Below are 22436 nucleotides of genomic sequence, written 5' to 3'. Positions count from 1 at the left end.
GCTTCACAGCAACTTTTAGTTAAAAACTACCCTGAACAACTTGGTGTCATCAGCAAAGGGCTAGAAAGATGCTCTGTCTCATGCTGCAGACATGGGTTCAAAAAGCAGACCACACACATCTAGTAAATCTCACTCACTATCACAAATGGGCAGGACCGAAAGTAAGAACTAGACCAGAATGGTTATCTTATATATTTCAAGATATGAGAATATTTATTCTATTTACACTTCTTCCTCCATACCAAACACACCATTAGATACACAAAATCAAACTTCAGAATGGGCAGGTACACAGGAAGGGGACTGCTTTCCCCACCCATTCCCCATTCTTGTAGCTAAATTGTAGATGACTTTCAGTAGATTTTCTTATTGTAGTATTTTCATATGAATTCATATGAATTTGCATGTTCCAAAAGTGGCAATATTGGCCACTGGAAAGGTGAGATCTTGACCAGTTCAGAGGTACAGTATACAGTCGTATCTTGGTTTTCAAACAGCTTAGTTCTCGAATGTTTTGGCTCCCAAACACCACAAACCTGGAAGTGACTGTTCTATTTTGCGAGCTATTTTTGGAAGCCAAACTTCCAATGCGGCTTCCGATTGAGTGCAGGAAGCTCCTGCAGCCAATCAGAAGCCACACCTTGGTTGTTGAATGTTTTCGGAAGTCGAATAGGCTTCCGGAACGGATTCTGTTCAAGAGCCAAGGTTCGACTGTAGTATTGTGATAGTCGTCTAGTTATCCTAACACTTTGCACAACTAAGCATTGCACCACCACCTTCCATGCTTTTATCTATGTGAGATGTGCTACATTAGAGATGCCTGATTCAGTGAAATAGTTGGCTGATTCTGTTGAGCTGCTATTGTAGTGAAGATACCACTGTATAAGTCTAGGCAGATGGAGATCACACACAGCATTGCCCATCTTAGAGGAGAGACAAAACACACTATTTATATGAAATGTTGTGTCCAAAATGAGAACTTGAAGACAAATTCTCTTACTTGTTTTGTATCATGTAGCATCAACCCAATGTAAATTGGACATGGTGTGTCATGGTTGATTCTATGTCTGACAGACTGGGTTTCAGTTTGAATTCACCTGTCCGTGTGGTTAATCTCCCAAGAGCTGAACTAATGTCAGTATTGAAGATACAGTTAGTTGACAGGGTTGATCCTTAATGTTAAGGCACTCAATTTTATTGCCCGTTTAGGAAGGCAGTTAATATAACTGAAAGAGTCTCCTCTTGACATTCTATTAATGTTCCATCAAGATTTGATTTTTTAAAGCATACTTCTATGCAACACATAGAAGGCAAACTGCCCGGTGTGTTTTGTGACTGGGAATTGTCTGATTGTGAGCAATTTGAGAAGTCTTGTCGTCATGTATGCGACTGAGATTCAGTGTTAAAATTGCTGGTGCTGTGGGCGCAGGAGGAGAAATGCCTCCCTGCCCGACTCTAGAGTAGGAGAGATTGCTGCTGCCTTCTGCGTGCCGCTTTGCCACCCCACCCCAAACATGTAAGTTCAAATCTAGCACAATACTTTAAATAACGTATATTATATCTATATATATACATGCCGGTATTTGTAAATACTATTTTTTCAAATGACTTAAGATTTTCACCCTTATTGCAGGAGCTGAGTCCTATTTATGTTTGTGGTGTCCAATTAAGAATTGCTTTTAAAAATGTGATATTACCAATGTGTCACTTATATGAACTGTGTATTATTTCATGTGTTTCGAAAAAATAAATAGAAAGTGCAACTGAAGTGGACAGGGAGGGGAATTGTGACTAGACATTCTGTAAGCTAGGTAACAAATGGCTCCTTAAACCGAAGTTACAGTTGCCAAAATGGAAAGTCTTGTTTTTCAAATGGACTGGTTATGATTGATTATCAGTTAAACATCTGGCTAGGTCAGATGACAACCTTGAGCTACATTAAGAACTTTGAGAACTTAAAGAAGGAAAGTTACTTTATCCAGGGACAGTCTATGTATATTTTCTTAATGGTGACGCAGATCATTCATAGCATAAGAGTATTCTTCACAACTGTGAGCAGGGCAGTGGGGTGGGGTAAGTGAAGACAAACTACAACAATTAAATATAATGTTCACTGTTCCTGCTCAGGCTGCACAGAAAAAGCATTTTGGTCCCTGAAATTCATTCTGATTGCAGATAAAATATATCTGAAAGAATTTTAAAGGGTGATATTTGTGGGTAAAAACAGTCAAGATCCAATGATCCCCTGATGATGGAGATGTCAGATGCTACCCAGGCATCTTCACTTAGTCGCAAATGGCTAATACTCAGATGCAAAATGCACCTGGCTAATTTTAAATACAGTCGTACCTTGGTTTTTGAACAGCTTAGTTCTTGAACGTTTTGGCTCCCAAACACCACAGACCCGGAAATGACTGTTCTGGTTTGCAAACTATTTTTGGAAGGCAAACGTCCAACGCGGCTTCCAATTGAGTGCAGGAAACTCCTGCCACCAGTCGGAAGCCACGCCTTGGTTTTTGAAACCAACTCTCTTGTTCTGAAGAGGTGCAAATAATTTCTTTCTGTGAGCAGTCATGATACATGCACCATTTTGCATTCCGTAATAATGATGGTGATGGTGATGATAAAAAATAATATTTATACCCCACCCTTCTGGCTGGGTTTCCCCAGCCACATTTCTTCTCTCTTAGATGCGGCACTCACACAGCCACTATTTTGTGTTAATGCCATGCTCCCACTATAGCTGCCATTTTGTGTTATGCCAAATACCTCAGAGCCATCTTATTTTGACAGGCACCCATAGTACTTTCTCAAAATTCCAAATGTGCCCACTGGTCCAAAAGGGTTGGCAACCCCTGCTGTGACCACTTGTATTTCCTTTCTTTAACATCAAGAGAATGTCTGATGTGACAAATTACATTAATGTTGCCCAAAGGGCACAAAATAAAGGTAGAATTGATGTCAAGAATACATTAAGTTTTGGGTCTGAAGGTAAAGGCAGTGCAAAAATACCCTTGAAACAATATGTAATACTTCTGATCTAGCTCATTTAATAGATCTATCAGCATCCTAGCTTGTAAAGCAATGCAAGATAGAAAATATGAAATAGGGAAGACAAAACAACTTCTTAGTCTAGTTTAAATCCATCAGTTAATTTCATTGGCCCTCTAGAGTAATGTTTGAAAAATAGCATAAAATGGGAATTAATTATATATTTATTGTTATTATTTGTTTAAACCATTTACATCTTAATGTATGCCAGGACAGGATACATCATTAGATCTCAAAAGTGAGGCTTGCAAAGTTTCCCCATCTTTTTATGACCCATTTCTTGGATTTGGCTAAATTATTTCTCATTTGTCCTTTAATAATTACTCAAGATGTTTAATCTTTCCATGAGAAAAATGCCAATTCTGAGAAAAAATGCCAATTCTGGACCAATAAACAAGATTTATTATTTGGATTTGTTGGTATGATAAGTTTCTGGAATATAGTAAAAATGCTAGTTGATAGAACAAAATGCTTTAATATATTTTAGTTAAGGTTGTTTACATAAGACTATACACTTACTGTTATCTTAATTGTTAGGCTAGGAGTAACACATGATTCCTGTAGCGAAGATACATATAGTAACTTGCTTCAACAGTATCACCAGTTGGAACAGGAGATGGGTCAAGTTGCTGAAACATGGCTTGAATATCAGAAAAGAATAGATGATTATGTTGATGAACAGGTAAGCAAATAATATATATTTATATATATATATATAATCTTGATCAGAAAGTTCAGGTGTTAAAACAAATTGTATACAGGTATATGTAAAGAGATGCAGATAATTGTTAACACTGTGTATAGGTGTACTATATTAATATGTTTGTGTATGTGCACAAATAATTTTATTTTAGTCATTTGCCTTATATATATTTGCTTTTGAAGAAGATGACAGGGAGCAAGGAAAGCCAGCAACTGGCTTCCAAAAAACTGGAGGAATTGGAGATGCTTGGGGTTGAAACTTTTCTGCTATCAACTGTTCTCATGAAGTGTTAAGTGAAAGTTGTGTTTGTGGCACGGGGAATATTTGTACATGTAGTTTTTGCTGGGTAGCCATGCAGGTATACTATTGCTCCCAGATTAGCAGGACTTGCTACATGTCATAAAACTGCACCTTAAATTTTTTATAGTGGCAGCACACTTACTCTTTGTGTTGCCTGCCATGGTTGCTGCAGACAGCAGCATCTTGTAGAACTGTGATGTGTAATACACCCCCCTGCCTTTTTACATGTATATGGAAAGTTTGTTTGTGTTACCATGAAGCATTTTCTATGAAAAAGTTGATAATGAGAGTTTTACACATATATGACTCTTGAGATTGTGTTTTAAAGGGGGGGGGGTGTTTAGCTTTGTTTATTAATCGCCCTATTCTTTTATGGAAAAGGCCCTGAGGAAGCCCTGTTTAGGCCAGTGCGTATTGACCATTAATAAAAAAATGCATTGCTTTTTAACATCTTTGAAACTGTTTCCCCTGCACGTTCTTTCTGTTGGATTCTTTGTTTATCACATGTGCTATAGGAAATGACAGCTCTGAGATGCATTAAAGCATTTTTGTTTTTAATTTGTACACTTATTTTTACCAAATTAATTTAAGTGTTAAATACTGTGTTTTAATAATCGATACATGATACCTGTATTGAGTCTTCAGTATTGTGTGATAAATAGAACTTGTGAATAAAATACTTTTGAAATTCCAAAAACACTGAATTACTCACAAATTTTTGAATCTGAGAAAGAAGGGTTACAAGTGTGTAAATAAAATAAATACCTGAACTTCACAGTTGACCTAGGTCTCATTTGCAAGAAGAACAAGTTGCAAGATGTTTTTTAGCTATTGAATTAAGTTTAATATACTAGTGGAGTATATTACACCAAAACCAATAATGAAGAAAGCTAGTATGGTTAGAATGCTAGACTAAGGTGCAAGAGACACAACTTCAAAATCCATGTAATTTCTATTCGGTTAGGCTAAAATCAACAGCAATATGGAATGTTCTCTGAGATTTTATAGTCTAGAATTCTTTCCAAAGAGCTCTTAAAATCTTCTAGTAAGATTTGTTTGAGCTAAGAGCATATAGGGCTAAGCTACTCATGATGGGATGGATCTGTCTCAGGCATTTGACTTACCGTAGATTTCGACGTATATGACGACTTTTTAACCCCGGAAAATTCTCTAAAAAGTTGGGAGTCGTCTTATACGCCGGGTATGGGTTCACTGGGCAGCGGCAGTGGGCGGCGGGCTCCATGCTGGGAGGAAGCTGCCTGGTGAAGTGGCCCAGAAAATGCTAAGCTAGCTTCGCTGGGCGACCTCCTCCTGGCATGGAGCCCGCTGCCCACTGCCGCTGCCCAGCGAAGCTGTCGCAGCAGCAATAGATGGCGGGCTCTCTTCCGCACCGGGAGGAAGCTGACTGGCGAAGCTGCCCAGCGATGCTAAGCCGGCTTCGCTGGGCGGCTTCCTCCTCGCGCAGAGCTCGCCGCCCACTGCTGCTGCCCAGCGAAGCTGCCGCGTATAAGACTGGGCGTTTAAGTCGACCCCCCAAATTGGCAGCTGCCAATTGGGGGGATTGTCTTATACGCCCAGTCGCCTAATACGCCGGAATCTACGGTAGATTCATACCCATTTTGAACATCCTTCAATATCTTCTAGCTTCACAGTATCGACAGCAATTCATTTATATTGTGTTAAAATTCAGAAATACAGGTTTTTAAATACTTCATTAAAAGGTTTATAGCATGCATTTTTCATAGTTTCCTCAAACAGATCTTTTATGTATGCATACTGTAAATACCTCAAATTATAGTACCTACAATTTGACATTAATATAAAGTTATTATCTTTTAGTGAATAAGTTCAGATAGTTTCAGAGAAGCTTAAAAAGACTAATAACAAAAGTTTTTATGTGTATTTAAGCTATTTTGAAGGATACAGACCTCTGTAAAACTTCTGGTCTAAAGCTTTATGACCTGAATAAGGTGATGATAAGAATACAGAGTCAGGCCATTGGCCTATTTATCTCTTTACTGTCTCTATATCAGCAGTGGGTAGTCTCTAGCCTGCAGGCCTCTTTATTATCAATTTATTTAGTAGATTTATATCTCCCTTTCCAGTCAGAGTCCTCAAAGTGGAACAGTGTTTATAAAGCACAACAGATACACCAAGAATCACATGCTCATAAAACAACTATCAGTCCTACTGAAGCAGAAGTTGGCATCAGGTGTTCCTTCCTATAGGACAGATGGTGTCCATTGGCCTGGGGTTGTTGAGAGGAGGGAGTACTCTGATTGGAGCAGGCCCTGACATTGTCTTTGACCACCTGCCTCCCTATCTTCTTCCCTCCCACTGGGCAGGTGGTTCTTGTGAGGGGCCGGGGGGGGGCGAATTCAGCCCATCAAGCCTCCCCATGAAGTTGTTTTGCCCAAGTCATGCCTGCCTGTAGCCGTATGAAGTTGGGTAGAGAACAGGTAAAGCAGCAGCTGTAAAAAGCATGGGCTCCAAAAGGAAGAATAAGGAATGCATGACTCTGATTTTTCTTTTGTACTTGTGATTTGAATTTTGTGCTTTTTGATTCAGGTGCCTTATTTTCTCTCTCTTTTCAAAATGCCAGAAAAAGGTGCCATGTTATAACTTCAGTTTGCAGCTTCAGATGAAGAATTGGGAGTGATGCACTCCTGGTACATATTTTTAGCCACAGATTTAAGTTACAGTCACCTGACGCTATGTGCAGTTGGGTCGTTGCCAAGTGGGTGGCCACCTGTCAAAGTGGCCCATATGGGGTTGGCCACTTGTGCTCTACACTGACTGGCACAAGAGTCTGGAGATGCTGCGTATTGAACCTAGGATCTTAAGGTTTAATTTATATATTGCTAACAGGATATCGATTCCAGACAGCTTACAAAACCACAGATTTTAAAATGTCATATAATCAGCATTCATATATCTATTAGCTTCATTGTTCAGATGTGGACTAAGAAGTGGAGGGTTTTTGACATTCCTTTTGCTTAAAAACATGTGTCAAAATGATCTCCGCTTTCCCCAATCCCAACATTCCCCAGTGTGATAGATTGGCAGTTTCCTTGAATACTGCTTTCATTTCCTCAGAATATTCAGGCCCAAGCCTGAAGAGAGAGGGGGTTTTAATGGATTGAGGGATGGGGTAGTTACTGCCACTGACTTCCCTTCAGCCAAGGAAAATAACAATGCTGATGGTTCTGTGGCTCAGGGTTGAGCGAGCAAGAAGCAATAATTTAGTGGGTGTATGTTGGATTCGTTAGGATGTGTACCATGCTGTGCTACTTCTGAGCCCTAGCCATCCGCTTTGATCTTAGAACACTTATAATAAAATATAAACAGTGTTCTATCTAATTGTGCTAGCCATGTAATTGTTTGTATAGGATATTTGTTGCCAGCTTTTCAATTTTAAGTTTAGCCTTGTGTGAGCTTGAAAGCAGGTTTCTACATTAGAAAAGGTAGGAACCAGCTCAATTCAATGTAATTCAATACATCACCTGCATTTTTTCTGCATCTATGTACCATAACTTTTGTTGATACAAATCTTATGGCCTTAAGCTGCTATATTATTCAATAATCGGGATATAAGCATGTATGTTCTGAGTTGGGTAAAGTAGAAATCAACCAGTGTTAATCAGTGAACTTAGCTTAATTTTGTTCCAGGTGACAGTGAGAACAAAAGAACCCTTTCTGAAAGAAGACTGGGAAGCTTTTAGGAAGAGGCATTTCATAGAACAGGTAAAACTATATACTTCCATCTAACACGGCTCAATTCAATGCATGTTTACTCAGAAGTAAATTTCACTGTGTTTGGTGAATCTTGCTTCTAGTAAAATGTGAATAGGATTGCTGCCATAATTGTATATAAAGAATTGGAAGAGCCTTTCTGTGCTTTTCAGCAATATTAATTTTTCTTCAAGTCTGTATATTGTATGTGTACTCTTCAAACAGCCACCACTGAAAGGGTACTTAGAGCATAACTGTCCTCCTTAATTTGTATTTGCATTATTTTAAATAAACTGAAAATGCACAGATTCCCATTAACCTATTACAGTGGTACCTTGGGTTAAGTACTTAATTCGTTCCGGAGGTCCATTCTTAACCTGAAACAGTTCTTAACCTGAAGCACCACTTTAGCTAATGGGGCCTCCCACTGCTGCCGTGCCGCCGGAGCATGATTTCTGTTCTCATCCTGAAGCAAAGTTCTTAACCCGAGGTACTATTTCTGGGTTAGCGGAGTCTGTAACCTGAAGCGTCTGTAACCTGAAGCACATGTAACCTGAAGCACATGTAACCCGAGGTACCGCTGTAATACACTTTATAATGAATTAAATAGGTCAATACTAAGTTCCTTCCATATGTTTGAGGTTCTGTTACTTTGGTTAAGATTTTGTTAACTGCTTACGTGTTTCTACTCAAATATCTGCAAATACATTACAGTATTCAGCACATAGGGTTGGCAAGCCATTGGAGCCTGAAGACTTACTTTTCTTAAGATTCAGAATTGTCTCAATTTCCAGTACAGTGATACCTTGGGTTAAGAACTTAATTCGTTCTGGAGGTCCGTTCTTAACCTGAAACTGTTCTTAACCTGAGACACCACTTCAGCTACTGGGGCCTCCCGCTGCCGCTGTGCCCTGCTGCACGATTTCTGTTCTCATCATGAAACAAAGTTCTTAACCTGAGGTACTGTTTCTGGGTTAGTGGAGTCTGTAACCTGAAGCGTCTGTAACCCAAGGTACCACTGTACAGTAACAGATTCACTTAAATGAGTTGTATCCTCTGACAAAAACTTCAGAATGGTTATCTGACTTGTAACTTGACAACAGAGAGCACTCGGGTGGGTTCTCCCAATAAGCAAAATTCCTAATGATACTCCTCACATTTCTATTGAATCTGAATCCATAATTACTAGCCTCAAATTAAATTAAATTTTTGCTTAGGATACTGAAGTAATTCATTTAAAGATAATAGTTTGGCAAGCATTGTTTTCTTAACAAACAAAAATGAGAAATGCACGTTGTGGTCCAGTGAGTCTTTTTCCCCATTTGCTGTTGTAGCCCTTTTTGATCATCCTCTTGTAATGCTACTTTTTGTTTTTCCTCTTGTATTTTCTATCTTATTTCTTCCATAACTGAATCTGTTTCAGTCTCCTCATAGATTGCAGTCCTCAGCGTACATTTCCAGGAAAAGGCTTCATTTGAGCAGAGTAGGACTTGCTTCTGAGTAGACTTGCTTAGGATTAGGCATTCATCACCTGTGGAGATGAATATCCTCTCAGAACGGCTTACTACCACCCCAGTCTATAATCTGTATCTCTTGCTCATTAACCACCCCAACTGTCATTTGTGTGTCAAATCACCATCATATTATAGACCTCCTTGGTGCCAGGTAGTGCCATTCTTTATTCAGTCCTTTAACCACATAAGAAAGCAGTGATTGCTTGAAGTTATTGTTTTGTAGTGCTTTCAGAAGTGATCTGGTCTGTGATAAGCTGCATCAGAAATATTGAACTATAATCCTTACTCTTCAATGTTAAATCTTTTCTCTTGATCCAAAATCTCAATAGGTGGTGAAATAGTTATGGGAGTATGGCATCAATTCATTAAGATGTTAGACTGTATTTTTCACAAAACATGGAGAGAAAGTTGCCCAAACATGCAAATCTCCAAAGAGATGAAGACAAAACATTCCATTTTCACAAAACCACAGGAATCACTTGTCACAAACCTTTCTAAGTGCCTTAACAGTATGGATTCATCATATTTGTTCATCAAATTAATAATAGGGCACAAAGCAACTGATAAGGGAGTTGGTGAATCTGAGTGCACAGGCCTTTGCTCCCTTTTTTTCTTTCAAATGTACTGTAAAGGATTCTCCCAATTAGATCTCCAGGGATTTTCTGTTAAAAATCTTTTTTCTTTGTCTTCTCACATCCTAAAGCAAATGGAAACATCACTTACAAGCAAGTTTCTTAAATCTATCAGCATCTACTGCTCAGCAATTTTCTTTAGCATTCAGGGAGAGAACCCTGGTTGTCATCCTAGCATCCTTTCCAGAATTCATAATAATGGGGTGTTTTTTGTTTTACTGTCACAAAAGGAATTGCATGCGCTTTGTGCAATCAGACATTTGTCCTCATGTTCTTTGATGCTCTTTGATGAGGTTGAAAGCTCACCCAAACAAAACCAAGCTGGTGAAACAGGTACAAAAGTAGGCACATTCTGATGTAATGACCTGAGCCCACCATTCTGTTATTGAAATGAAGTTAGTAAATGCTTTAGCCTGCTTACTGCAAGAACATAGACTTCTAGTCAAAACACCAGGGCTCAGCTAAACTGCTTAACTTCCATGATCTTCAGATTGTAAAGGAATACATGTGGAATTCAGTTTTGATTCCTGAATGAAATTCCTGCATTTTCAGAAAGTTGCTGTGGAATTACACCAACCAGCTTGCATAGTTATGAATACAAAGGACAGAAAGCCTCAGTGGACAGTAGTAGGTCAAAGCCTCTTTTTTGCTTCTTGAAAGAAATGTAAGAATTTTTGGTAAACCATCCAGTACCTCGCTTTGTCTTCAACTGAACACCTTCTTCAGTTGCCTTGCAGAACTCTTCATACCTGACCAGAATTTCATGTGGTACTGAAGAGTGTTCACTCAGTACATTGAGTGTACTCAATGCATCAAGAAAAGCTGCCAGTTCTCTGAAAACCATATCAGGTATGGGGGTCTCTGCTCTGTGAGTAACTTTCTGAAATGCAAGATTTCAAGCTGACAGGATTTGGTGCCAATGTTTGCATCAGCTGAAATACATATTTGGAATAAATTATTTCAGTGCTCCTGCAACCTGTATTCTAGTTTCCATGATTGCATGGATCTTCTATATTCTTCAAGATAATTCTGCAAAGCTTTAAGGCTATTTGGATATGAAATTCTGTAAGGTGGATGAAAATTACATGTATATCAAAATGCATGGGTGCATTTTGCAGTCGCAAAGCCACATGACTGTTATAGGTCTGATCACACCCACCTGTAGTGTACCTTTAATTTGTAATTGTTACTGTCTGAGAGGTTTTCTTTACTCACAGTGATTCAGTAAGCCTGGTGTGGCTGGATATTTGAACAAAGAATAAACCACAACATTAAAATGCAATACAATTAAAATTCAACAATAAAAATGGTAAAATGCAGCCTAAAAGCTTTCTAGAAGCAGAAAAATGAAACCAATTAGTTCATTTTAAAAGACGTTTAAAATATTTTTGGCTCATTTTCTCCCTGGCAAGCTGGGAACGTAAGACCTATCTGCCTAGTTGGGATTGAAAGTTTGTTTGGTGCTTGAACCCAGTTTTGTTGCCAATGCTCAGAACAGTTTTCAGTCATGTTCTTGAAGATGAACAAAAGGCTGCTTATGTGAAATGACATATAATTGAGGATACCCACATAAAATATTGTCAGACTTCATATTTTTATGTTAAATTACCTCATCAGTTGGTTTCCACCATATACCTTCTGACAAACAGAATATATTTTAGAGTGAAGGCAACTTTTAAATAATTACATTGGCGTTCATATTTTATGTATTACAACACATTTCTTCACAAAGGGACCAAACTTCCAGCCATTTGTGTTATAATGTATAATGGTATACTTATACCCTAGGGACACTTAATATGAAGTAAGTGCTATTGAACTCAGTGACTGGGTAGTAGATGCCTGCCTTGTTGCTTCACAATAAAAGTATGTTTCATTTACAAAAGCCCATCTGCTGCTGTGGTTGGGAAAATAGGTGTCATAGGTGGACAAAACGTATGGGTTGTTCTGTTCTTGAGGAAGCTAAACCCTGGACTCTAAAAGTGATTCTGAACTCTCAGATTTTAAGCTTCTATCATTATCTTAATCTAGTCCTGTAATTGGTTGTTTTTACCAGACCCTCTTTGGTATCTTTTTATGCTAATTTTTAAAATTCATTTTCAATAACAATCTTCCAATTAATGACAGATTAAATCAAATCAATCCAAATTACAATAATAACAATACCACCATTTATATATTTCAATTATTAAAATTTTTTTTGGGGGGGGGGACTTCCCATGTTCCAGATGTCTAGAGATAATCGTCCTTATTCTCAGTCTAATTAGTTATTGTTCCTGTGGTTCACATCTTCTGTAGCAAAGTTTTTGTATTGTTAACACACAGGAGGCATTTTTTATTCATCTTATTCTCTGTCCAATTATTTTGGTGTTCAGTCCTCTTATCTCTCCTTTGTTCGTCAAGTTCTCATTAAAGGCACCGGGCTTTGTTCCAAAAATAGAGTTTATAAATGGCAAGTCAACAAGTTCTCTCTGATGTCTCTTAATGAGCTGGTGTCCGTATATGTCTGTACAGTGGTACCTTGGGTTAAGAACTTAATTCGTTCTGGAGGTCCGTTCTTAACCTGAAACTGTTCTTAGCCTGAGGTACCACTTTAGCTAATGGGGCCTCCCACTGCTGCTGTGCCGCCACCGCGCGATTTCTGTTCTCATCTGAAGTAAAGTTCTTAACCCGAGGTACTATTTCTGGGTTAGCAGAGTCTGTAACCTGAAGCGTCTGTAACCTAAAGGGTCTGTAACCCGAGGTACCACTGTATATAATGCTGTATTGTAGGGCATGCTTTCCAGCTGTATATTATGTGAGAATTATTTAAATTCCTCCAAGAATAAAAGGACCTCCCCCCCCCCCAGCTCCTCCAGGCCCTAGAAGAGCTGGCAGGGATCCAGCACTCTCCATCCTTCTGTCCACAATTTCTGTCTTATACAAAATCTTATACAAAATCATGTATAAAAATAATCCATACAAGCAGATGTATTTTAGAATGAAATACACCCCAAGTTCAAAGGAGCTCTTTTCCATTAGAACCCCCCTTTTTTTGTAACTGTGCAATAATGATTGCCATTTTCTTTCCATCTTCAGCCTGAGCCGCCATATCTGATCTTATTTTGCCAGCTCTAATTCTAATTAGAGTTCTCCGTTGATGGCTGTGCATCATGCATTCAATTAAAATTTTCACCTCTTGTGTTTCGTTCAAGTAATTAAATTCTTTCTGGATGAGCTTCGCCAAATCGTGATGTATATAACAAGTACGGAAAGAATCATAGAATCATAGAGCTGGAAGAGACCACAAGGGCCATCGAGTCCAACCCCCTGCCAAGCAGGAAACACCATCAGAGCACTCCTGACATATGGTTGTCAAGCCTCTGCTTAAAGACCTCCAAAGAAGGAGACTCCACCACACTCCTTGGCAGCAAATTCCACTGTCAAACAGCTCTTACTGTCAGGAAGTTCTTCCTAATGTTTAGGTGGAATCTTCTTTCTTGTAGTTTGGATCCATTGCTCCGTGTCCGCTTCTCTGGAGCAGCAGAAAACAACCTTTCTCCCTCCTCTATGTGACATCCTTTTATATATTTGAACATGGCTATCATATCACCCCTTAACCTCCTCTTCTCCAGGCTAAACATGCCCAGCTCTCTTAGCCGTTCCTCATAAGGCATCGTTTCCAGGCCTTTGACCATTTTGGTTGCCCTCCTCTGGACAAGTTCCAGTTTGTCAGTGTCCTTCTTGAACTGTGGTGCCCAGAACTGGACACAGTACTCCAGGTGAGGTCTGACCAGAGCAGAATACAGTGGCACTATTACTTCCCTTGATCTAGATGCTATACTCCTATTGATGCAGCCCAGAATTGCATTGGCTTTTTTAGCTGCCGCGTCACACTGTTGGCTCATGTCAAGTTTGTGGTCAACCAAGACTCCTAGATCCTTTTCACATGTACTGCTCTCAAGCCAGGTGTCCCCCATCTTGTATTTGTGCCTTTCATTTTTTTTGCCCAAGTGCAATACTTTACATTTCTCCCTGTTAAAATTCATCTTGTTTGTTTTGGCCCAGTTCTCTAATCTGTCAAGGTCGTTTTGAAGTGTGATCCTGTCCTCTGGGGTGTTAGCCACCCCTCCCAGTTTGGTGTCATCTGCAAATTTGATCAGGATGCCCTTGAGTCCATCATCCAAGTCGTTGATAAAGATGTTGAATAAGACCGGGCCCAAGACAGAACCCTGTGGCACCCCACTAGTCACTCTTCTCCAGGATGAAGAGGAACCATTGATGAGCACCCTTTGGGTTCGGTCAGTTAGCCAGTTACAAATCCACTGAGTGGTAGCATAGTCAAGACCGCATTTTACCAGCTTCTTTACAAGAATATCATGGGGCACCTTGTCAAATGCCTTGCTGAAATCAAGGTAGGCCACATCCACTGCGTTCCCTTCATCTACCAGGCTTGTAATTCTGTCAAAAAACGAGATCAGGTTAGTCTGACATGACTTATTTTTCAGAAATCCATGCTGACTATTGGTGATCACAGCATTCCTTTCTAGGTGCTCACAGACTGTTTGCTTAATGATCTGCTCCAGAATCTTCCCTGGTATTGATGTCAGACTGACTGGGCGGTAATTATTTGGGTCCTCTCTTTTCCCCTTTTTGAAAATAGGGACAACATTTGCCCTCCTCCAGTCTGCCGGGACTTCGCCTGTTCTCCAGGAATTCTCAAAGATGACTGCCAGTGGTTCTGAGATCACATCTGCCAGTTCTTTTAATACTCTTGGATGCAGTTCATCTGGCCCTGGAGACTTGAATACATCTAAACTAGCCAAGTATTCTTGTACTATCTCCTTAGTTATTCTGGGCTGTGTTTCCTCTGCTGAATCATTTGCTCTAAATTCTTCAGGTCGGGCATTGTTTTCTTTATCGGAGAAGACTGAGGCAAAGAAGGCATTGAGGAGTTCAGCCCTTTCTGTGTCCCCTGTTTGCATTTCACCATCTTCTCCTCTGAGTGACCCCACTGTTTCTTTGTTCTTCCTTTTGCTACGAACATACCCATAAAAGCCTTTTTTGTTGCTTTTAACCTCTCTAGCAAGCCTGAGTTCATTCTGTGCTTTAGCTTTTCTGACTTTGTGTCTACACGTGCTGGCTATTTGTTTGAATTCCTCTTTGGTGGTTTCCCCCCTTTTCCATTTTTTGTACACATCCTTTTTTAATCTTAACTCAGTTAAAAGTTCTTTAGATAGCCACCCTGGCTTCTTTAGGCACCTTCCATGTTTCCATCTCATTGGTATTGCCTGACGTTGTGCTTTTAGTATCTCCCTCTTAACAAACTCCCAGCCATCATGAACTCCCTTTCATTTTAGTATTACTGTCCATGGGATCTCACCCAGCACTTCCCTAAGTTTTATGAAGTCGGCTTTCTTAAAGTCAAGAAATTGAGTCCTAGTATGCTTGGCTGCTCCTTTCCGCTGTATAGTAAACTTCAGAAGAGCATGATCACTCGCGCCTAATGATCCTTCCACTTCTACCCCACTAACCAGGTCATCAACATTGGTTAGGACCAGATCTAAAATGGCTGTTCCTCTTGTTGCTTTTCCCACTTTCTGGACAATGAAGTTGTCTGCAAGGCCAGTGAGGAATCTGTTTGACCTTATGCTCTTGGCTGAGTTTGACATCCAACAAATATCCGGGTAATTGAAGTCCCCCATTACTACTATCTCCCTTCTTTTTGCATGCTTGGCCATCTGTTCCAGGAAGGCATCATCTATGTCCTCCGTTTGGCTTGGGGATCTATAGTAAACTCCCACAATGAGGTCACTGTTATTCTTCTCTCCCTTAATTTTGACCCAAATGCTCTCACTTTGGCTTTGAGGTTCTAAATCTTGGATCTCTTCACAGGTATACACATCCCTGACATATAACGCCACTCTTCCTCCTTTCTTGTCTGGTCTGTTTCTCTGAAATAGATTGTATCCCCCCATTATTACATTCCAATCGTGGGACTTATCCCACCAGGTTTCAGTGATGCCTATTATGTCATATTTAGTTTGCTGTACCAAGAGCTCAAGCTCATCTTGTTTATTTCCCATGCTTTGCACATTAGTGTACAGACATTGAAGTCCATTAATCATTCCCCCGTGTCTCTTATTTAAGGATTTTTTCCTCCTACCACTAGGTCTGCGTGCTGTTTGCTCCATTTGGTCTATGACATTTGGATGATCATCTTCATCAATTGATAGACTCCTACCTTCAGGAGCACTGTCTCCCTCCCCCACATTAGTCAGTTTAAAGCCCTCCTGATGAGGTTTCTGAGATTTTTGGCAAAAACATTTCTCCCAACCGTTGTGAGGTGCAGCCCATCGCTTGCCAGAAGTCCATCTTCAAGAAACTGCAGTCCGTGATCTAAGAATCCAAACCGTTCCTGTTTACACCATTTGCGAAGCCAGCTGTTCACTTCCACTATTTTTCCCTCTCTCCCTGGGCCACGTCGTTCAACTGGGAGGACAGATGAGATGACAATTTGTGCATTTAATTGCTTCAATTTCCTGCCCAGAGCCTCGTAGTCTCTTTTGATCTTCTGGAGGCTATTGCTTGCAGTGTCATTGGTTCCCACATGAACCAAGAGGAAGGGGTATTTGTCAGTGGGTTTTATGATTCCTTGCAGTCGTTCAGTTACATCTTGGATCTTAGCCCCAGGGAGACAGCACACTTCCCGAGACATCTTGTCAGGCCCACAGATCACTGCTTCTGTTCCCCTCAGTAGGGAATCCCCTATCACCACTACACGCCTCCTCTTAGGTTTGTTCGGGGTCCTTCCGTGAGCTGTCCGTTCCAAGGTCGCCTGCACATTCCCTGAGGACTGACTTTGCTGCTCGTCTTCATATACCTGATCGACTGTAATGAGGGAGAGATCCTCAAATGGAGTCTGCTCTTCGTCTTCCATGCTAGGGGAGAGGACCTCAAAGCGATTGTGTATTTCTAAACAATCAGAGCGAACCCTGGGCCTCCTACTTCTTTGAGTCACGTTTCTCCATATATCTGGCTCCTGTGTTGGTGAACTAGCCTCCTTCTCAGGGGAGTCCCCTGTCACCTCCTTGGTGGAGACGGTGTGCTCTGTTGCTTCCAAGAAGAGCTCCAGCTTTCTAATTCTTTGGAGTGTAGCTACCTCCTTAGTCCACGTTTCAAGATGAGAGTCCATTTAAAGTCCAAAGTTCTGCATTCAACGGCTGCATAATTTGACAGTTTTTTCCCTTAATCTCCTCCATCTGGAACATGCTTGATTTTTGTCCAAATCTTCTTATTTTAGAAAACAGGTGTCTCCTGCATGCAGGAGTGGCTCTGGAGAGTGCCAGCCATACCGTGCTCTTAGACACAGCGTCCCTGTCGCTCGCACCTTGATGCAAGCCAACAGATCACGGACAATTTGTGGGTCTGTGAGACAGTCCTCCCTCACCTTGGAGAATCTGCCAGGGCTAATTACCCTCATATCAGCCCTGAATTACTGGCACGGCTTGGGTCCATTCATGTGGGAGGCAGCCATTTCCCACAGCAGGAAACCAGAAGTCCGGATATCTTTAAGTAGAAGGATTCTGGCATCACCTCACATGGTCACTAGAGGGCTACAAAGCTTGTGTTGTATTTAATGTTACATGTGGCTCTAGAAACATTCTGCTTTATCAGGGGCATGGCAGATATTATTGTCATGATTAGATCATTGTTTACACAAGCACAAGATGCTGCTCTTCAGACTGATTAGATTGCCCTCATAGTCCCTTCCAGCTGTACAATCTTATGATTAGATTGGTCCACTTCTAAAAAAAATGTATTGAGCAGATATGACAACTTCATGATGGACAGCAAGCACAGGACTGAATTTCTTAGCACCTGATATCCAAAACTAAGAAGGTCACAGCTGTTGTGATAATATCCTGAATTGAACTGTTTGCTGTTGATTCCTCTGACCTGCAGCCCTGATGGAGTCGGGGATCAATGCTTGACTTGCAAAACTGTTGGCTCAAACTCTGCATTTCTGATACTGTGTGATCACACTGTATATTGTCTGGCAGACATGTAGAACAGTGGATTATCAGAGACTATTGATTCCTAAATGCCATTAGCAGAAAAGGGTGACACCCATTTTCGGTACGTACACTAGTGGCCAAAATTGTGGAAACCTTTTGGAGAAAGTGTATTTCCGAGGTTTGATGGCTCATAACACGACCTTTTTTGGGGGGGGAGTAGTACCATAAAATTATATATCAATGGAAAGATAATTTAATGAAGAATGTAATGCAACAAAGTCTGTTTAATTATCTGTACTCTATCAAAAGTTATAGCCAAATAACCAGAAAAAGGAGTGTTTAGAGAGCCAATCAGGTGTCATCTTATTTTGGCAATGATGGCTCATAGCACTACTTTTTTTAACGTGTTTTTTTTTAGTAATGCCATAAAATTATATATCAAAGGAAAAATAATTTAATGAAGAGTGTAATGCACGTTTTCCAAAAGGTTTCCACAATTTTGGCCACTACTGTATCTCTTCTCTGTCTGCTTCATGTAGTGAAAAAAGCTTGGATTGATATGAATTAAGAATTTCAGAGCTTTGGTCTCTGTACAGTTTAACTAAAAACAACCTATATACAGCTACAATATTGAGTTTTATTTAGTGTTTGTTTAATATGAGAGCAGCCTTTTAAACATGTCCACAATAGTTAGTGGGCCACAACTTTTTTTAATAACCTCTTTGCCCATACATGTGTGGAATGGAGCTACAGATATAGATAGATATGGGGGATTCTATTGAAGAAGTATCATTTTAGATACTCTCTCCTCCTTCAATAGTATCCCTTTTGCTGTAGCCATCCATGGATTAGAGGATTAAGAAAAAGTATGAATGATGGTCTCCTAAAAATATTTTTGTCATGAGTTAACTTCAGAGAAACAATTCTCTCTTCCTCCTACCTTCCCTGACCCAATAAAATACAAAAAAAAAACAACAACTAACATACTTAGACTGACACATATAGCCTAATCATGTATTTACTCAGGAGAAATTCTGTTGTGCCTACTGGGACTTACTCTCAGGTAAACGTGCCTAGGACCTCAACTGCATATGCTTGGAAATTAGCTCCTTTGATCTCAGACTTAGTTCCAAGTAAAGTGTCAGTCTCTTTCTTAGTAAGAGATCAGCAGCTGCACCTTCTTTTAAATACAAAGAAGGGCTTGCCTAACAAATTCAAACATTTCAGTTTCAGGACATGCTGAATGTAAATAATCTAGTACAAGTAATCAAGTGGACAATTTTAGAGTCACAATTGACTACAAAATGCAGCTGCAATACAGTGGTGCCTCGCAAGACGAAATTAATTCGTTCTGCGAGTTTTTTCGTCTTGCGAATTTTTCGTCTTGCGAAGCACGGTTTCCCAAAGTCTTCAAAATCACCAAAGTCTTCAAAAACCTCAAAAAAGGCTACCACACCGCGTGCTATGAGTTGCTCCTCGAAGTCACCCTGGATATTAACGGTTTTAAGAAAAAGGAAACAAACTTGCAAGACGTTTTCGTTTTTTTCATTTTTCATCTTGCGAAGCAAGCCCATAGGGAAATTCGTCTTGCGAAGCAACTCAAAAAACGAAAAACTCTTTCGTCTTGCGAGGCATTCGTCTTGTGAGGTACCACCGTATAGCGTTGTTTATGAAACATGCCAAATTGAACGTATTATTCAGTTACGCATTGGTACTGAATCCTTACTAAGTGCTGAACTGAACATGTGTAATGGATTTTGATTTTTTAAAAAGCAGGCTCATATTTCACCTAACTGCAGACATGAGTCTTGATTAGTCCTTATTACCTGAGGACAATTTCTATAGTACTTGCCCCAGGTGACCAGGAGAGTAGTAATTTGCAAGCCTCAGAAAGAGGCATTAGTACAATTACTTGATGGAGTGTGTATATTATCAGATTGTGCTTTATCAGGTTATTAATTTCATTTTGAATTTATGGTTTTAAAATTATTTTTTGTCAACAGCAATTAAAATGTTACTGAAAATAGCTCACAGTTTTTATATATCCTTGCTAATTCTAGTTAAATGGCAGTAAAGCAATATCTGGAGAAAATAACTTCACAGACACAATGAGACATCTGTTGTCATCAAGACTGAGTATTTCTGACTGTCCTAATTGCAATTTCAGGCACAGGTGAGTAGATAATATTTAATAGCTATAGTAGTAAAATATTATTTCATAATAAAATCTTAACTGAGAGCTTTCCAAGTTGTGTGTCGCGACACATTAGACTGTTGGTTGCAGTGTGTAGGTGTGTTGCGTGAACACTCCCCACACTCCTTCCGGTGCTGGAAAGGGGTTAGTTTAACCTCTGGTTTGCTAGTAAAACTGAATTAATGTGTTGCAAAATGATTCATGTCTAAAAAGTGTGTCACCAACATGAAAAGTTTGGAAAGCTCTGTCTTAACCCTTTGGTGAACCAATTCCATCTTCCACAAAGGTCTGCCTTCGCCTCTGCACTGGAACAGCTAGTCACCATATCTGTGCTGCAGCTCTGTCTCTGGCCTTGCTTCATGTCGCCTGTGGGAAACGCTGCAAATCTTCCTGGCTTTTGGACTCTGTCCAAACTTCTCACAGGAAAAAATTTCCACTGGTTGTTTTATGTGTGAATATTTAATTTAATGAAATTGAACAAAATATTGGTGTTGATAATATTCTATTTTGAATTCATGAACAGATGTACTTGTGATGACTGCAGCCTTTCGCATATTCTGATGTGTGGAATCATGGATTCACCAGCTACAGACGATGTCCATAGTAACCAGCTTCCCCTTCAAATTGATTCTGCTCCCGATTATCTCTCTCAAATGCACTTACGAAGTATATCATCAGGAAGCTCAGGGTCTAGTTCCAGTTCTCCTTTTACTGACCAGCAGATAGACAGACAAAGACTCATCCTTGCAGATAATAGCTCTGGATCACCTTTGTAAGTGTGGCCTTGTTGTTCTTTTGATCATAGTAAAATGTGAAATTTTGAGAACAGAATCTAACAGTAGTGAAAAGAATTTCTTTGTGTACAGTGGATTTTCTGGGTGCTTACTGCTTTTCCAGTGGCAGTTCCATGTGCTGGTGTTGAAGAGGGTGAGCAGCACTTGGTACAGGGCATAGAATGCAAGTTAGAAGACAAAGAAGATGAGACCCTGCTGTAAATATAGAAGCACTTACACATACACTTGAGGCTCCTGTGGACCCCAGCTTTAGAAATACTGTATATTTTTAAACTTGTGATGATAATAATAGCACCTTTATTGTCAATGTACAACCTGTGTACAATGAAATTAACCAGGCCTCCCCCCTCCCACAAACACTCAATCTCATCTGTGTGCTTGTCGCACAACACACCAACCCCGAAAGTCAGTTGCACTATATTATTTTTCATTCAGCAGCCTAACAGCCCATGGATAGAAACTGTTTTTTAGTCTGTTGGTAAGACTGATTATACTTCTATATCTCCTGCCCGAGGGTAAAAGATTAAAGAGGTGCTGGCTGGGGTTTGAATCGTCCCTGAGAATTTTTCTCACTCTCCTAAGGCAACGATCCCTTGTGACGTCATCTAGCGGGCTCAGGGGACAGCCCATGATATCATGTACTGTGTTCACCACCCTTTGTAAAGACTTTCTGTCCGTGGTTGTCAAGCCAACCGACACTGTGATACAATATGAGAGGACACTTTCTATTGTGGACTGGTAGAAGGAGATCATCAGTTGTTGTTTAACGTTGTTCTTTTGCAAGACCTTGAGGAAATGGTGTCTCTGTTGGGCCTTCCTAACCACCTGAGTTATATTGTTTTTCCAAGTGAGGTCTTCACAAAGGTAAACTCCCAGGAATTTAAAGGAAGAGACTCTCTCTACACAACCCCCCCCCATATACAGCGGGGCTAGTTCCCCTCTCTTCCTCTGAAAGTCCAACACCATCTCCTTTGTCTTGCTAATATTTAGGTGCAAGTTATTCTCTAAGCACCATGTAGATACTTTTGAACTTCCTCCCTGTACGCCGATTCATTTCCACCTGTAATTAGACCCATTATGATCAGCCTGTTCCCAAAAACTGGAACTATCCTCGAATCATGAAATTTGAAACATAGGCTATACTTCTGGCATAATTAAGTGGCGGGCAGAATGGCAGATTTACTCCTGAGCTACTTTAGTTTTTTGGGAGCTGAAACATACTGATCTTTAGGCAAAGTATGGAGAAGCCCCATTCATTATTAACATACAAGAGCAAGCCTTCAGACACTGGACTACCAAGGTGATAGTGACAAGGGGTTTGAGCATACCTTGTCCATTCACTTGTGATGGAAGTCCTCTGCCGTAGAATAGAAATTTGCTTCACTGGCACTCAAGTACAAGGGGAGTGACAATGATGATATCAGAATTAACCCTTTTTACCACAAAGCTATCCATTATGCTTTTAGGATGTATCATGTCTTTGAATCAATGCTTTTAGGGCTAAAATGCAGTATGGCAT

The 22436-nt window shown here is 40.1% G+C and overlaps 1 protein-coding gene across 5 annotated transcripts in view; it reads left to right on the top strand.

Annotated features, from left to right (window-relative positions):
* The window catches only part of FAM193A (family with sequence similarity 193 member A), a 56565-nt gene that overhangs the window by 4026 nt on the left and 30103 nt on the right, over window positions 1–22436 (top strand). For 2 of the 5 annotated variants that reach the window (XM_081015141.1, XM_081015137.1), the window contains exons 1-5: window positions 1335–1516; window positions 3589–3733; window positions 7724–7798; window positions 19990–20102; window positions 20647–20895. In XM_081015141.1, the coding sequence (XP_080871267.1) occupies window positions 1515–1516; window positions 3589–3733; window positions 7724–7798; window positions 19990–20102; window positions 20647–20895 (584 nt within the window). In that variant the 5' untranslated portion in view covers window positions 1335–1514. Of the gene's footprint in view, window positions 1–1333; window positions 1517–3588; window positions 3734–7723; window positions 7799–10658; window positions 10782–19989; window positions 20103–20646; window positions 20896–22436 lie in introns of those variants that run through there. The other 3 variants (XM_081015138.1, XM_081015139.1, XM_081015140.1) reach the window with 3 other exon arrangements.

This window comes from Podarcis pityusensis (assembly GCF_964106645.2).
Source record: "Podarcis pityusensis genome assembly, chromosome: 7".
Lineage (NCBI taxonomy): Eukaryota > Metazoa > Chordata > Lepidosauria > Squamata > Lacertidae > Podarcis > Podarcis pityusensis.
The sequence above is the reverse complement of the archived record's forward strand: the minus strand, read 5'-3'. Positions and strand labels throughout refer to the sequence as shown.